At 42.9% G+C, this 17,557-nt stretch overlaps 1 protein-coding gene across 1 annotated transcript in view; it reads left to right on the top strand.

Annotated features, from left to right (window-relative positions):
* Nucleotides 1-17,557, top strand: part of LOC121927296 (thioredoxin-related transmembrane protein 1-like) — a 93,324-nt gene that overhangs the window by 67,141 nt on the left and 8,626 nt on the right. The window contains 5 exon segments of the mRNA XM_042461022.1: nt 1,615-1,742; nt 1,744-1,766; nt 8,272-8,387; nt 10,208-10,253; nt 14,074-14,202. Of these exon segments, the coding sequence (XP_042316956.1) occupies nt 1,615-1,742; nt 1,744-1,766; nt 8,272-8,387; nt 10,208-10,253; nt 14,074-14,202 (442 nt within the window).

Genomic DNA, 17,557 nt, shown 5'->3' on the forward strand with positions numbered 1-17,557 from the left:
TTGGGCTTTTTAATTATTTTAAAAATATAAAATACTTATTTTATTTTATTAATTTTATTATTGCTTTTTATTTTTTATTTTCTTTAATTTTTATTATTGCTGTTTTATTTTATTTCATTAATTTTTATTATCAAATTATACACCCCGGCCTTGCTTTTTATTTTTTTTCATTATTTTTATTATTAAATATATGCAGTGCATTTTCTGTGTATTTATGGCGCTTTGAATGCTAACAAGTCTGCCTATCTTGGCCAATTATAGTGATGTGATGATGATGATGATGATGATGATGATGATGATGATGATGATGGTGATATTGATATCAACAAGCCTCTGAGGCACGGCCAATGTAACTTGCTGTGATTTTACAAACTCATGCGCAGTGAAGAAAACCACAGTCCCTTGTCCAAGTACACACTTCTGGAAGTCAGTTGAACCCGAGGGCAAGTACATTTCTGCCATCTGTCTAGGAATAATGCAAAATGTCCTCCATTTTGATCATGCCTAAAAACATGCATTTATATTAAGATTTTTAAAAACCCTCAATTTTTTGCACTCTCCATTTGTTTGAAAATGCTGCCCACATTTGTCCTGGTTTGGAGCTCCTGACTTATGGCAACCCTGTAGTACGGAGTACATACAAATGGCCCATCTGTACAGGGCCATATCTACTTGAGGCTGCTTTGAAGAGCCGTTAGAAAACATCAGCTGCTCTAACTGGGGCGGCTCCTCCAGACAGAGATCATGGAAGGCCCCTGTTGAGACAGCTCCACCGGCTGCCAGTCTGTTTCCAGGCACAGTCTCAAAGTGATCTGTAGTATTGTATCTGCAGGACTGCAGGGCCGGTGTGCGTGTGCGTGTGCGGTGTGTGTGTGTGGACAAAGGCCAGGATACAGAATCATATTTTATTATCAAGCTTTATTTACACAGCTCTGTACATACGATCCATTAAAATAGGTAAAATAAACCTGCCTCTTGCGTACATTCCACGAAACAATTAAACATATATTTAGTAGTACATGTTAACATTCCATAAAATAAAGCAGACAATGAATGGAAATGATGTTAGATTATTTTATTTTTTTATTATATTAATTATTATTTAATTTTATTTATTTATTTTATTTACATTATTTTGTATTCTATTATATTTATATCATTATTTTATTTATATATTTTTGTATTATTTATATTATGTTTGTATATTTATTTATTTTGTGTTTATATTATTTTTACATTATTATGTTTATATTTTATCATTACATTATTTATACTGTATTTATCTTATTATTCATATTATTATACATTTTATTTATTTTATATTATTATTTATATTGTATATGTTGTGTTTTTATTTATTTAGTATTATATTTATTTATATTTAGTATATTATATTATTATTTTATTTCATTCATTAAAGGAAAGCCTGAAGGAAGAGCCGAGGCGAGGCGCCCATTGGTTCCGCCGGGGAGCCCTCCTCCAATCAGCGCAGAGAGGGGCGTGGCGACACGAAAAGGCGAAGAGCGCGCAGTGAGCCTGCGCTGAAACGTTAGCCACGCCCTTCCCGGCATCCTTCTTATCCTTGTCCGTTCCATCCTGGCGGAAGTGGCTAAGATGGCGGCTTCCGGTGGCTCTTTTTCCTTGATGCTCCGTGCTGCTGGCTCTCGGTGGCGTCTCCATTGGCGCTGGCGGGGCGCGGCCGGGTCCAGGAGCTGAGCGACGGTTCCTGGCGGGAGCTGCTGCCGCGGGGAGTGGATGGTCGCCTTGTGAGTGGTTTTGGGGGGGAAGGTGGGAGGCGGAGAGGAGCACTCTGCCCATGCTCGAGGCAGCCCAAGGGAGGGTCGGGGGCTTTGTGCCTTTACTTTCTATTTGTTATATTATTATAACGTATAATCTATATAGGATTTATTCTATTTCTTCATGTATTTAATCTTCTTATATAATTATATTTTATTAAATAAATATTATATTTTATATATAATATATATAACAAATATAATATACTTCACTTATTTATTTATTACTATGTTATTATATTATTATAATAATGTCTAATATCTAATAAATAAATAACATTACTTGATGTATTTATTTATTACTATATTCATTCTGTCATTTTATTCTGTCATATTTATTATATTATTATAATAATAATTAAATTTATTATATATGATACATACAAAATATATAACTTCATGTATTTACTTATAGCATATTTATATTTATTATAAATATATAATTATTATATATAAAATACATAATATATAATATTACTTGATGTATTTATTTATTACTATATTTATTTTTTATATTTATCATATTATAAACAAATATATATTGTATAATAAACATGTAATATGTCTTCATGTATTTATTACTATATTATATCATCTTATATATCATATTTATTTTATTATGTTAAGTTATTTATTATATATAAGTATATATATATATAGTATTACTTCAGGCATTTATTTCTTTATCTTTTTGTTATATTAATTCTCCCAAAAAGGGACCCAAGGCGTCTCACATAAAGAAATTCATTAAAACAGGGGTTTTGGGTATTAAAAGAAGCTAATTAATTGCTACAAAGCAAAATTGTTAGACATACAGGGTTAAAACGTTTTAAGCTGTTGGCAAAGGAGGCCTTGGATCAAGGCAGGCTTTTTGCTGAATGTGAAGAAAACATAGAACCATAGAGTGAGAAGAGACCCCAAGAAGGGCCCTGATCCAGTCCGACCCAATTCTGTCATTCAGGATCTCTCAATCAAAGCATCTCTGACAGAAGACCATCCAGCCTCTGCTTGAAGACCTCCAAGGAAGGGACTCCATGTTTCCACTTTCGAACAGCTCTTACTGTCAAGAGGTTCCTCCTAATGATGAGCTGAAATCTTTTTTCCTGGAACTATGGCGCGTTACAGAGTGCCCAAAATGGTTGCTCTGCCGGCGCTGCCAGTTGCTGCGTCCAGGAACCACAGCAGTGAAACCACGTGGTTCCCGACGTAACAAAAAGAAGCCGCAAAAAGTGGCTTCTTTTTGCATCCCGGAAGTGGCACTGCAAGTGGCCAGTGGCGCACTCACGACGGTCACTTCTGTTGGGGATGTGCGGACAGGCGCCGCCATTTTGTACGCACCAAGTGCATACTAGGGTTACAGCATCCGAGGAGCGCCCCTTTCTAACCCTAGTATGTGCTCTGCACGTACTTTATGCCGTGCAGAATGGGCCTTAGAATCATAGAATCGTAGATTTGGAAGAGACCGCAAGGGCCATCCAGTCCAGCCCCCTTCTGCCATGCAGGAACTCTCTATCAAAGCATCCCGACAGATGACCATCCAGCCTCTGCTTAAAGACCTCCAAAGAAGGAGACTCTACTACACTCCAAGGAAGGAGTGTGTTCCACTGTCGAACAGCCCTTACTCTCAGGAAGTTCCTCCTAATGTTGAGGTGGGATCTCTTTTCCTGGAGCTTGCATCCTTTGTTCCTGGTCTCTATTCTCTGGAGCAGCAGAAAACAAGCTTGTTCCCTCTCAATGTGACATCCCTTCAAATATTTAAACAGGGCTATCATATCACCTCTTAACCTCTCTTCTCCAGGCTGAACATACCCAGCTCCCTGAGTCTTTCCTCATAGGGCATGGTTTCCAGACCCTTCACCTTTTAGTCGCCTCCTTTGGACACATGGCTCCAGTTTCTCATGTCTTTTTTGAATTGTGGTGCCCAGAACAGGACACAGGATGATTCCAGGTGAGGCCTGACCAAAGCAGAATATAGCGGTACTATTACTTCCCTTGATCTGGACACTATACATCTATTGATGCAGCCTAAAATTGCACTGGCCTTTTTAGCTGCCGCATCGCACTGTTCATTCATGTTCAACATGTGATCTATTTGGACTCCCAGATCCTTTTTCACACGAATAAGTCTCTCGTTCAGCCAGATGTCCCCCATAATCCTATATCTGTGCATTTTATTTTTCTGCCCTAAGTGCAGTACCTTACATTTCTCCCTGTTGAATTTCATTTTGTTAGCTTTGGCCCAACTTTCTAGTCTATTCAGGTCATTTTGAATCTTGATCCTGTCTTCTGGAGTATTAGCTATTCCTCTTAATTTGGTGTCATCTGCAAATTTGATAAGTATGCTCCCGATTCTGTCATCCAGTCATTGAAAAAGATGTTGAAGAACCCTGGGCCCAGGACAGAGCCCCACTGGACACCCCACTGGTCACTTCCCTCCAGGATGAAAGGAGCCATTGTTGAGGACTCTTTGCGTTCGGCTGGTCAGCCAATTACAAATCCATGCCAGAGTTACCTTGTCTAGCCACATTTTACAAGCTTGTTTGCAAGAATGTCATGGGAAACCTTGTCAAAGGCCTTAGTGAAATCAAGATTACTATATCCACGGCATTCCCTTCATCTACCAAGATGGTCATTTTATCAAAGAAAAGATTAGGTTTGTCTGGCTTGACTTTTCTCTGAAACCCATGTTGACTTTTTGTGATGATGGCATTGCCTTCTAGATGTTCACAGACTCTCTGTTTAATGATCCGCTCCAGAATCTTTCCTAGATAGATCTCAGACTAACTGGACGATAATTGTTAGGATCCTCTTTTCCCCCTTTTTGAAAATGGGGACAACGTTTGCCCTCCTTCCATCTCTGGGGACTTCTCCTTGCATCCATTGCTCTGTCTCCTGGTCCCTGGAGGCAAAAAAACAAGCTTGCTCCATCCTCACTGTGACATCCCTTCAAATACTTAAACAGGGATACCATATTGTCATCGTTCGGCCTCTGAGGGAGAGAGAAGGCTGGCCAGTACCATCAGGGGCTGGCCTGAAGACAGAGGCTCCTCCCTCCCTAACTGTCATCGTTCGGCCTCTGAGGAGAGAGAAGGCTGGCCCAGTACCATCAGGGGCTGGCCTGAAGACAGAGGTTCCTCCTCCCTAACTGTCATCGTTCGGCCTCTGAGGGAGAGAGAAGGCTGGCCCAGTACCATCAGGGGCTGGCCTGAAGACAGAGGTTCCTCCCTCCCTAAACTGTCATCGTTCGGCCTCTGTACTGTATCGATTTTCATTTTGTTTTGTAAACCGCCGTGATCATAGGAACGGCGGTATATAATAAAATTTCATCAATATCAGCTCTTAAGTTTCCCTTCACAGAACTATAGAGAGCTGAGGTGGCTAGCAAGAGGATGAGCATTTCAAATAGCTTTGAAGCAAAGGAATCACCAGGGAATAGTGGGACCATTGCTCAGCAACGATGGTAAACATAACAGATCACAATGGAAAGGCAGAACTGCTCAATACCTATAGAATCATAGAGTTGGAAGAGAACCAAGGGCCATCCAGTCCAACCCTTGCCATGCAGGACTCACAATCAAAGCATCCCCATTGACAGATGGTTATCCAGCTTTGTTTAAAGACCTCCAAGAACGGAGACTCCACCACAGTCTCAGAGGAGTGTCTTCCACTGTCAAACGCCTTACTGTCAGGAAAAATATATATGGCCATGGAGGACTCACACAAACGCACTCTAGACAATGAGGAAATAGAAAATAGTAAAGAGTTCTTCCCATGCTTTGGATCAAACATTGATCAGAGCGAGGCTGCAGTCAAGAAATCCAAAGAATAAGAATGGGGAGGGCAGCCATGAAGGAACTAGGCCATCCCTATCGCATAGATGGAGGTGAAAACGGGACAGTGAAGAAAGTAGACCTTAGGAAAATCAATTCATTTGAAATGTGGGGCTGGAGATCAGTGTGGGGGATAATGTGGACAGTGAAAAAGACCAACAAATGGGTCTTTCAAGGACCAGCTAGGATGTTGTTCATTTTAATAACATTCTTTCTAACTGTATATGAGTGCTAAACAGGCCATAAACAGTGTGTCCTTGGTATCCGCTGGGTTTTGGTTCCGGGCCCCCTATGGATAACAATATCCATGGTGGTGGCCTAGCAAATGGTGTCCTTTATATAAAATGGAAATAGGTTTGCTATTTGGAATTTATATTTTTAAATATATTTTCAAGACGTGGATGTTGAATCTGTGAAAAAAATCTGTGGATAAGGAGGGCCGACTGTACTGTCATCATAATGACTCTTGATTGCCTGGTAACCCCGAAAGAGAAGGAAGTTATCATGTGTTTTAGGGCTTGTGGCTTAATAGAGTTCAGAAACCCAGGCACCAGCCATTCCTGCTGCCCCTTTACCTACAACAACAAAAACAACAACAACAACAATAATTTTATTTGTATCCGCCCCTCTGGGAAAATCGGGCGGCTAACAAGTTAAAAATACAAGACACATCAATCCTATATACCCCCCCCCAAAAGGTTATTAAATAATAGAGAATTAAAACCATACAAGTTAAAACTGACCCAAAGGTCAAACAGCATAACAATAATCAATGAGAGCGCAGTATCTATTCATAGGAGTTTCCTGAGGCCGGGTTCTCTATTCTGGGAAGGCCTGCCGGAAGAGATCCGTCTTAACAGCCTTTTTAAAGCTGTCTAAGGATGTAAGTAGACGGATCTCATCCGGAGGCCGTTCCACAGTCTGGGGGTGACGATGGAAAATGTCCTCTGGGAGGTAGCCGAAAGCCTAGATGTTTGTGGCTGAAGTAGGCCTCTCCCAGAGGAGGGGAGTGCACCCCATAGTTTGGCCCCATCACCCACTGACTACCTTCCATCTCTACATCTCTGTCAGGTTGACATTGCCAAGATTGCTTGCTGTATCTTGAAGAACTAGAGGAAGGGGGATATTTTTTCCATTCATGTTGGCATGATCTTTTCTACCTGTATCTCATAGTGGTTTCTCATAATGGTTTACTATTTGCTCCCTGTATGCCTTATTAGTGTCCCCCCCCCTTACTTATGCCAGAGCCCAGCAGGGCCGCATTCACTGGTGGCTCATTTGGGAAGAAAAAAGAATTATTTCATGACACAGTTAATCTGAGAAACTCACTACCACAAGATGTGGTGATGGCTGTCCACTTCAGGAGAATGTAGGAGAAATTTGTGGAGGATGGGGCTGTTAGTGACTACTGGTCACAGCAACCCTTGGTACTGGGGCCAGCCTGCTTCTGTGTGTCAGGTGCCCACTGGTCCACCTGGCCCAGTCTTGTTGCTGTTGTTAACTGCTCTAGAGTCTTCCTGGAGTCATGAGACACCTCCAAGCCCCCCGCCCTCAACCTCTCTGCTCAGGTCCTTCAGGCCCAGGCCTGTGACCTCCCTAATTGAATCTGTTCATCTGACGTGGGGTCTTCCCCTCTTTCTGCTACCCTCTACCTTTCCAAGCATTATCATCTTGTTTTTTGTGGGTTTTTCAGGCTATGTGGCCATGTTCTAGAACAGTGGTTCCCAACCTTTCTAATGCCGCGACTCTTTAATACAGTTCCTCATGTTGTGGTGACCCCCAACCATACAATTATTTTCATTGTTACATGCAAATATGTGTTTTCTGATGGCCTTAGGTGACCCCTGTGAAAGGGTCATTCGACCCCCAAAGGGTTCCCAACCCACAGGTTGGGAACCACTGTTCTAGAAGGTGGCCACATAGCCTGAAAAACCCACAAAAAACTATGGATGCCGGCCATGAAAGCCTTTGACTTCACATTATCATCTTACCTAATGATTGATTTTCCCTCTTGATGTGGCAATGTATGACAGCCTCAGTGTGATCATCTTGGCTTCCAGCAATAGTGTTGGCTGTTCTAGGATCCATTTATTCATCCATATTATTCTCAGCACTCTTCTCCAGCACCACAAGTCAAATGAGTTGACTTTCTTTCTGTTGGCATTCTTCACTGTCCAGCTCTCACAACTGTACATAGTGATGGGGAATATGATGGTTTGGTTGATTCTCACTTCAATGCACAGTTGTATATCTTTACACTTTAGGATTTTGTCCAGTTCTGTCATAGCTGCCCTTCCCATGCCTAGTCTTGGCATCTTTTAAATCTCTTTTCCTGCAAGTCGGGATGTGGAAATCCTGAATTTGGGCTCTGTTTGGACACCCCCCCCCCCACTAGCAGGACTTAAGTACAACTGCACCCTCCCTCCAACACCTGAGATATATGGAGACATACTACATCTAGTTCTGGAGCTGGGCTATATAGTCAACTTGGCTAGTAATGGTGGATAGTCCCATAGAAGCATGGCATTTACAATCGCTGCATTTCTGGCCACTGAACGGTCTTCAGTTAACTCCTCAATGACAAATTAGGGGTTTTGAGGGATAAAACAGGACTCCCAGTTGCTCACATAAAGTTTGTTTTCCAGCTATGCTCCTTGGTGCGGTGCATGTCAGAACCTGCAACCAGAATGGGAAAGCTTTGCTGACTGGGGAGAAGATCTTGAAATTAACATCGCTAAAGTGGATGTGACAGAACAGCCAGGTAAGGCTTTGGCCCTCATGTTAAGGTTCCTGTCTTGATCCAGATAGGTTTTGTTAGACGGTTAGACGTTACCTATGCATAGCAGGTTAAGTTGTTTTCTAGTCTGGGATGTGTTGAATACCTCTGAATGCAATAAACACAAGGATTCCACAGAAACATTTCTTAAGAGTCCCACAATGAAGTTGTGAATGGCAGAAAAGCCAACTGGAAAAATGGCTTGGCTATTAGTTCTGTGTACTTTGGTGTGGGTTGAACACCATCCCATGCACGTAGTGTGCATACACTGGAGGCTTGTGTATACTGCAGGAATTTCATCAGCAGAACTTCCTGAGTTTTGGCAACTCTTTCTTGGTGGATTTTCCCTCAAGCAGACAGCATTCTGTTATAGCTCCAAGCATCAGATGTCTGTGGAAATTCTTTGGTCAAAACGTTGTCTCTGTCATCAGTTCTGTGGGTTAGGCAAGCCACTATTGGGATAGAGGCCAGGTCTTTGTAAGGATTGCTGAGATAATGTGAAGCTTCATGTGAGTGGTTATTGTTGTTACATGTGAAAAGTAGGAAAATGTATTCTACTTGGACAACATAATAAGCCAAAGAGGTTCAAGGCCTGAAAATATACTTTATTAATTCTGAGGATCTGTACATTAGCAGTGAGCCCTTGGTATCTGCTGGGGTTTGGTTCCAGGACCTCCCCATGGATGCCAAAATCTGTGGAGATGATGTGCTCATATCCCATTATATACAGTGGCATAGTAAAGTGTTCCTTATATAAAATGGAAAAACAGTCTGGAAAAGGGATCGTTTAGCACATTTTGACTAACTGAAAGAGAGAAACTGTTAGTGTGAGTATTTGTAGACTTGAACCTACTTCCTCAGATGCATTTGGTGGAGTGAAAAGTCCAGAGACAGACCTATATAACAATTTGTGTGTGAGATTGTCCATAGGAATACAAAACATTGTGAGTTTGGAGATGGAGTGACAAGTTCCATTTTCATGAGGGTCATTGGGGGACAAGGGCAAGAGGAAGGATGCCTGAAGTTAAGTTTAATAGATAACCATATGAATGAGTATTGGGATGTAGACTGAGAACAAAAAAGAAGACTTGATGAGCTGACCAAGAGATTCCCCATGAGGCTGCGGGGTGGTGGTGGTGGTTAACTAGTGTTATAATTCAACGATACTGTATAGCTGTGTTAGACCGTAGAATCAGTACTTAGAGAGATCCTGTAGCACCTTTGAGACTAACTAGAGAAAGAGTTAGGCAGTTTGAGCTTTCATAGAGTAAAGTCGACTTCTGCAGGACCAAATGCATCTGAGGAAGTAGACTTGAGTCTATGAAAGCTCATGCTGCCAACTTCTTTCTTTAGTTAGTCTCAAAGGTGCTACAAGTTCTCTCTACATAGTGTTATAATGTGTGCAGTGTGCCAGGAAACCATTGTCTCTGTTCACCCTACAAAATGGCAAGTTAAGGTTTGCTTTTGGATTTTTATTCTGGTGGGAGTATGGTTTCAAGCTGTCTGTATATCCTGCTGAAAACCTGTGATTGCTTATATCTGTCCAGGAGATTATCATTACATACCAAATGTTAACATTTTTTGCATGGAGAGGGCTGATAATTTTGTTTGGTGGAAGTAGGCTTGACTACTACTGTGTACGTACATTTAGATGGGATTTTATCAGGATGAGAGTCAAGGTCTCAGTTATAATGAAGAAACTCAACAGGACTTCAGCAACAATGATGGTTCAGAGCTGGCAGCCTCAAAACAAATCAACCTCTAACCTGTCCTTTATTTTATTTTTGTGGGGCATTGTTGTGCAGGTCTCAGCGGGCGGTTTATCATCACAGCCCTCCCTACCATCTACCAGTAAGTACACAAAAAGTCTATAAAACTATGGTAGCTTTTTATGTTATCATCTTAAGATCAGAATTGGGAAAAACCCACAACATTTTAATATTTGCCTTCCAAACCTTACTAAAATAATGGTTCCAAACCTCTGTTGAATTTGCTGTAACGTAGAGGCAGTTATTTGGTGGATGACAAATGAGAAAGGCAGACTCTTTGACAAATAATGCTTTGACTGTTTTTCAATACCATTTTTATTATGTAGTAGCTATAGTTGGGCTCTTAACTAGTGTATTCTCACCACACAATTGGCAGACCATTGGCTGCTCTTGATTCACAGAGGCTGTATGGGATGATAATTGTGTCTTTGCATATTCAATATAATTTAATAACTACCCCGTTGTAGTTATGAAGATTAGCATTTTTGTCACATCTTTTCCCCTGGTTCATCTTTCCATCATTTATCATCATGGTTTCTCATGACCATGGGGCAGTACAGACGGGCGGATAGAAGCCTCTCCTGTAAGCCCCGCATCTGTGCTGCAGTATCTGCATGTTGCAGCGCAGACTTGCTGTCAAAAAAGAGATGCTCTAGGCAGCTCCTTTTTTACACCATCATAATGGCTGTGACGCAGCCCTATGACACCTCTTCTGCCCAGAGGCGTGTGGACGCTCGGGCACCCTTACGTCACAAGGCTGCGGCCCGTGTGGAAGGGGGCCGCAGCCTTGTGATATAATAGTACCGATATTAGGGCTGAGCACATATGGATGCTGTGCCATATCGAGCCCTAATATCAGCACAAATGGCCCATCTGTACTGGGCCCATATTTTAAAGAGAAAAAACCCAAACCTTAGACAATAAATCAGCCAGTGAAGAACATGCTTAAAACTGCTGGCCACCCAACTGTAATACTGTATAATTCTGCAGTAGGAATATCCAGGTCCTCCAGGGCAACTCTGAGGTCAACACCTGCCAGAAGTTGATCAGAGAATCATGTTGGAGGACCAACAAATACCTAGAGAAATGTTATTTCTAGGAGCTTTTAGGTTCTCCAGCACATCTCTATTGTCAACTATTGACAGAGTTGCGCTGCAGGACCCTAGAGATTCCTAAAGAGAATATATGAATCAAACCCACAAATAATAAAATTCCGCAAAAGTCAGAATCACAAATGTGGAGGACCAACTGTATTTCTACATCCATAGAATTATAGAATCATAGAGTTGGAAGAGACCACAAGGGCCATCCAGTCCAACCCCATTCTGCCATGCAGGAACTCTCAATCAAAGCATAACCCAACAGATGTTTAAAGACCTCCAAGGAGGGAGACTCCACCATACAATATTCATACACTGTAGTTTTCCCTTTGTTAAACCAATATTGAGAGCATCAGCTTTTGAACAGCATAAATTAAATGTGATCCCATTCTCAGTTTCATACATTCCTGCCTTCTTAAGCATGAAAAATGGACAGTCATCCCACTCTCTGCAATGTTATGTGTGTGAGGGCCTTTTGTTAGAGTTAAGGCGTAGAGGTGCTTCTGGAGGAAATACAAGATTGGCCCTTCTTAGTGTTTGATCCCAGGCTTCCCTCACCCAAGCTCCCCTCAACATGTTTTTACCCGAGAGGACACCTCTCTAGGAATCTCTGGGTCCTTCAGTGCAACTCTGTGGTCAGCGTCTGACAGACACTGACCATAGAATTGCATTGGAGGAGCTACAAATGCCTAGTAGAGTATTCTTTTCAGGAATCTCTAGGTATTTCAGTGCATCTTTTTGATAAAGTTGACCATATAGTTGCACTGGAGGACCTAGATATTCATAGAAAGAACATATCAATCAAATCTGTGAATAATTAAATTCACAAATACCAAAGCTGCAAATATGGAGGGATGAGTGTACTTGGCTCAGTAGCACTACATGTGAAAAGGGCCATGAGATTATTGTTGCTCCTAAATTTAAAATGAGCCAGTAGGGCAATACTGCAACCAAGAAGACAAATGCCATCTTGTCCTGCATTGATAGAACTATCGTTTTCAAGAAACAGGATTTCCCACTATGTTCTCTGCTGGTCAGGTCTCATCTGAAGTAGTGCATTCTGTTCTGGGGACCACATTTTAAGGAGGATATAAACAAGCTGGAATGGGTTCAGAGAAAAGCAATCATAGAATAATAGAATCATAGAGCTGGAAGAGACCCCCAAGGGCCATCCAGTACAACACCATTGTGCAATGCAGGAACTCTCAATCAAAGCATTCCCTACAGATGGTCATCCAGCCTCTGTTTAAAGATCTCCAAGGAAGGAGACTCCACTACTCTCCATTGAGGGAGTGTCTTCCACTGTCGAACAGCTCTTGCTGTCAAGACCTTCCTCCTCATGAGCTGGGATCTCTTTTTCTGTAGCTTGCATCCATTGTTCCGGGAGGCAATGAGGCTAAGAGGTATGGAGGACAAACATACAAGGGAAGATTGAAGGAGCTGGGCACATTCAGTTTGGTGAAGAGAAGACAGACATGATGGCCCTCTTTCAGTACCTCAAAGGCTGCCCCAGAGAGAAGCAAGTAGAATTGTGCTCTCATAGTTTTAAGTGATAGAAGAGTAGATTTCAATTGAAAAAGAGAAGGAACTTCTTGACAGTGAGAGCGGTTCTTCAATGGAACCAACTGCCTAGAGCAGGGGTAGGCAACCTTTTTGAGCCGGGGGCCAGGTTGCTGTCCCTCAGACAACTGGGGGGCCGAAGCCGGGGGCGTGGAGCTTCCACCCTCCGGGGTTGGGGCCGCATGCCGGGGGTGGAACTTCCACCCTCTGGGGGTAGAGCCACATGCCAGGGGTGGAGCTTCCACCTTCCGGGGGCAGAGCCACACGCCAGGGGCAGAGCTTCCACCGAAGCATCATCATCATCATCACTACTACTATCATTGTTACGGCAGACCTTTCAGCAGTAAATGCACCAAAAATACACAGAAATGCACGTTAGAAAGTCACACTCCTCCTCCTCCTCTTTCTCATCCTCCTCCTTTTTTTCATCAAGAGGGGATTTTGCACATAGAACACAGGGCAAGTAATAATAATAATAATAATCAAGTTACAAGCATGGAAATAACTAAAATGCAATTCAAAATTAAAGGCAGCAAGCATGCACACTGTCTCAACCCAAAAGCCACAAGGTGCTGAGAGGGGATTTTGCTTCAGCTCACCCCTCCCCCAATGAACCAACCTCTCGCTGTGGCTGCAGCTCTGGCTCCCTTTCTCCCTCGCTCGGCACTCCTTCTGCCTTCTCCTCCTTTCCCTGCTCTTAGGGAGGAGGAGGAGGAGGGCAGAGGGCGAGGTGGAGGTGGAGCCTGCTGCAGGCCCACTGCAGCCCCTAGAGCCCTGTTGGAGTGCTCCAGGGGCTGCACCAGGCCTTCTAGATGGCCGCCGCCATTTTGTTTTTCAAAATGGCGACAAAATCTCGCGTGACCTTTGCCATCCTGAGGTCACGCGATACTTCGGCTGCCATTTTGAAAAACAAAATGGCGCCTGGAGCGGTGCGAAAACGGACGATCGGCGGCAGGACTGCGCGAGCCGAATCTGGCCCGCGGGCCGTAGGTTGCCTACCCTTGGCCTAGAGAGATGATAAAGTCTGATGCTCTGAATTTCTCCAAAAAGGGGCTGGACAGCTCCCTGCTGGAAATGCTTTAGTTGGAAATCTTGTGTTCAATGATCTTCCTCCTCTAGGATTCTATGAGTTGTTTTCACTTTTGTTGGGGGAAGATGGGATAAAAAACGAATAAATAATGGTAAGAGCATTAACTCTGCTGGACCTTCTGAGTGACTGATGCTCTCTCTTAATTTGGGCAGCTGCAAAGATGGAGAGTTCAGACGGTACCAGGGTCCGCGAACTAAAACTGACTTCATCAACTTCATCAGTGACCAAGAATGGAAATCCATTGAGCCCGTTTCTTCCTGGTTTGGCCCGTCTTCCTTCTTGTAAGTGCCCATGGAAGTCCCTCTCCTCTCTAGCACTCTCTGCACAGAAATCAGGTTGGAGAAAGCTAAAGCTTCAGGTCTTGGTTTGCATCGGAGTGGGCAAAGTGTGGCCAGAAGGTTGCAAGTGAATCCCATCAGTGTCGCCCACGCTCCATTTTCATTTTCCCCATCTGCATCCTAGAGCTTATGGAAGGCACCTTTCCTAGATGTACAAGCCTGCCCTAAACTATTTTAGGCTAGAGGGCAGGGGGATTTCCCAAAAAACTGAACTGAATTCAAGGTACTACCTGGTTAGGGTTTAATAAACGTCCTATCCAAGCATAATATAAGCTGGAAGCCCCAAAAGCATAGAGCAGGGTTGGCCAACTGTGTAGGGACCATGGATCATTCCCCCGCAATCTACAGTGGGCTGTAACCTCCAACAGCACACCTAAATACCTCCATTTTCTTCCTTTCTTTCTCAAAATGGTGACTGCATTTCAAAATGTCCCTCTTGAAAAAGGAAAAGAAGACTAATGGAGAGGAGTGGAAAGAGTTGTTATGGTGTGTTACAGACCGCCCTAAAGCGGGTGGTCTGCTGCCGCCGCCATTCGCTGCGGAGGGAAGCCCCAGCAGCCAGACCGCGAGGCTTCCCAGCACAGCGAAAAAGGAGCGCCAAAATGCTTTTTCAAAATGCAGAAGTGACGCCGCAAGGGGTGAAGCGCGCCCTCGCGGCATCACTTCTGCCGCGACACGTCTGGATGCTATGCATCCAAGACGTCAAAATGGCAGCGCCCATGTGGATGGGTGCTGCCATTTATGACGCGCTCCGCGTGTGTTGGGGCCAGGGCCAGTTAGGAAGGGGCAACTCTTCCTAACCCTACCACGCCCCTTCCTAACCCTACCACGCATGGAGCGTATCATAAGTGGTGGTCTGTAACGCGCCAAAGATTCACTTTTAACAAAGGAGTATTTGTTAAAAAAACAAAGAAGAAGACATATTTGGAAAAAATATACACAAGTACACACAGAAACACACAAAGCTTTGGGAAACTTTGGAAAAGAAAAAGAGGAAAGATGAGATCAAAAAGAAAAAAGAGGGAGTTTTGAAAGTGACATTAAGAAATAGACGAATTTATAAAAATGAGAATCTATAAGTTGAAATATAGAAGAAGGAAGATTAATGTCTGTGTGAAATTAAAGAGAGATATTTGTTTGTCCAGGGAAAATATTTGTTGGAATTTACAATAGTGAGAAATTCAAGTAGACTTATATTTTAGGATAAATTGATTGAAACTGATTGATTGACTGAATGTACTTGAAATCATTGTGAGGAAAATTGATTAATGTATTGAATTATTACACTATATCACAAATTCATTTAATTAATTCTGTTAAGTGAATTTTTGATACGTTGTTATTATACAGTGTTTAAAAGATTTAATTTACTATATCTGAATCACGTGTTTATACTCTTTAAAAGATTTACTCTTTAAAATTATGCATAATCAAGAAAAAGGTATTAAATTACCGTATATACTCGTCTATAAGTTGAAAAATGTATGCCAAAAATGGATCCCAAAATCCTGGGTAGACGTATATACGGGTCTATACAGTAATGTGGCTCAGAAAAAAGGTGTCCGCGGCTCTTTCCAGGGAGCGAGGGTCGAGTGGCTGCCTTCCCTGCCTCCCTTGGTCCCCCGCGGTCTCTTTGCCTGGCCAGCCAGGGACGGAGTTGCAAGCTTCCCTGCTTCGCTCCTTAAAAAGAGACGTCACCCTCTGTCCCTTTTCCTCTCCCTTCCCTTCAGCCAGGATTAGGGAGGAGTTTATTTTCCTTTACGAACACAGGAGAGCTGCCTTTCTCTGAGAGAGGCTGGCTTGCATGCTGGCCGAGGGGCTGGGAGATTTCCCCAGATCAGCTTCTTCAGGAAAGGAGAGGGCCTTTAAGCACTTACTCATTGGAGCCACTCAGGAAAAGACAAAGGAGCTGGAAAGAAGGTCTCTCTCTTTGGTGAAATCTCCCAGCCGCTGCTTGAGCAGCTAGCATGCAAGCGAGGCTCATCTTTCCTCATCTTTTTGAAGGGGAAGAAACTAATCCCTAATCCTGGTTCCTTGTCCTGCAGAGTCCGAAGGGAGAGGAAAAGGGACAAGGAGCAAGGGAAGGAAGGAGAGAAGCAGGGATGGCCCCACAGTTGCAGCTAAGTGGCAGGGAGGGAAGAGCAGTCTCCCTGGACAAAAGGAAGAGAGGGCTGTTAATTTCCTCACTTTTTAAAAGTGAGGGGGAACTTAGCACTGGCCACAGCTATGGCTGGGAGAAGCCAGCTTGCCTGATTTCACCAGCATCAGGAAAAAGGAAAAGAGGGAGAGCTCTGTTTAGCTCAGTGGTTCCCAAACTCTAGCCTTCCAGGGGTTTCAGACTTCAGCTCCCAGAATCCCAGGCCATTAGCTAAGAGGGCTGAGGCTTCTGGGAGTTGAAGTCCAAAAAACCTGGACTAGCAAAGCTTGGGAACCACTGGTTTAGGGACTCTGTTCTTAAAGGGGCAGAAACCTAACACTTGCTGGAGCCCAAATTGAAAGGGAGGGGGACAAGGAGCCTCTCTTTAACTCTTTCCTCTCCAAAATATACAAAGGAACAAACAAATCTGAGCAAGCCTTTGAGTTAGAGAGCCCCAAGGGAGAGGCATGGGAGAGGGAGCAGTGGGGATGGCAGGAGAGATGGCTCTTTGGCACTTGCCCTCACAGAGCAGCAAAAGGCAAGCAGAGCAGCAGGGATGGCTCAGGGGCAGCAGCCACTCAAAGGAGCACCAAGAGGCAAGTGGAGCAGAGGGACACTGACTGCACCCTCGACTTATCCAGGGGTCATATTAAAATCCATAATGTTGACCCCCAAACCCCACCTCGACTTATATATGAGGTCGACTTATACACGAGTATATATGGTAAGAGGAGTGTCAGAAATACCTAATGAAAGGTTAGCACCAATTCTAGCAAAAATAGTAAGCTATACATAACTATATGGGAATTATGATTTTAAGGCCAATATTTACGGCTATTTATTTATGGAAATTGGATTAAAACTAATTAACCTTATGAACAAATGAATTGCTTTTGATTCATTTTATGTAATACAAAGTATAACAAATTATATGTACTCTTAATATGCTTTCTATTGTATTTTATGTTACACTACTTACTATGCTATTTATGTTATTCTACTCTAATTGATATGGTTGAGATAGATATAGTTTATTAGGTGAGATATGCTAATGCTGATCATATGATAGAATAGGCAGAAGAAGTGGGAAGTCACAGAGAAGAAAAGAGAAGATTTAAACAAATAAAAATACAAGTCATTTTTTTTAGTTAAGACAACAAG

This window comes from Sceloporus undulatus, chromosome 1, assembly GCF_019175285.1.
Source record: "Sceloporus undulatus isolate JIND9_A2432 ecotype Alabama chromosome 1, SceUnd_v1.1, whole genome shotgun sequence".
Taxonomy (NCBI): Eukaryota; Metazoa; Chordata; class Lepidosauria; order Squamata; family Phrynosomatidae; genus Sceloporus; species Sceloporus undulatus.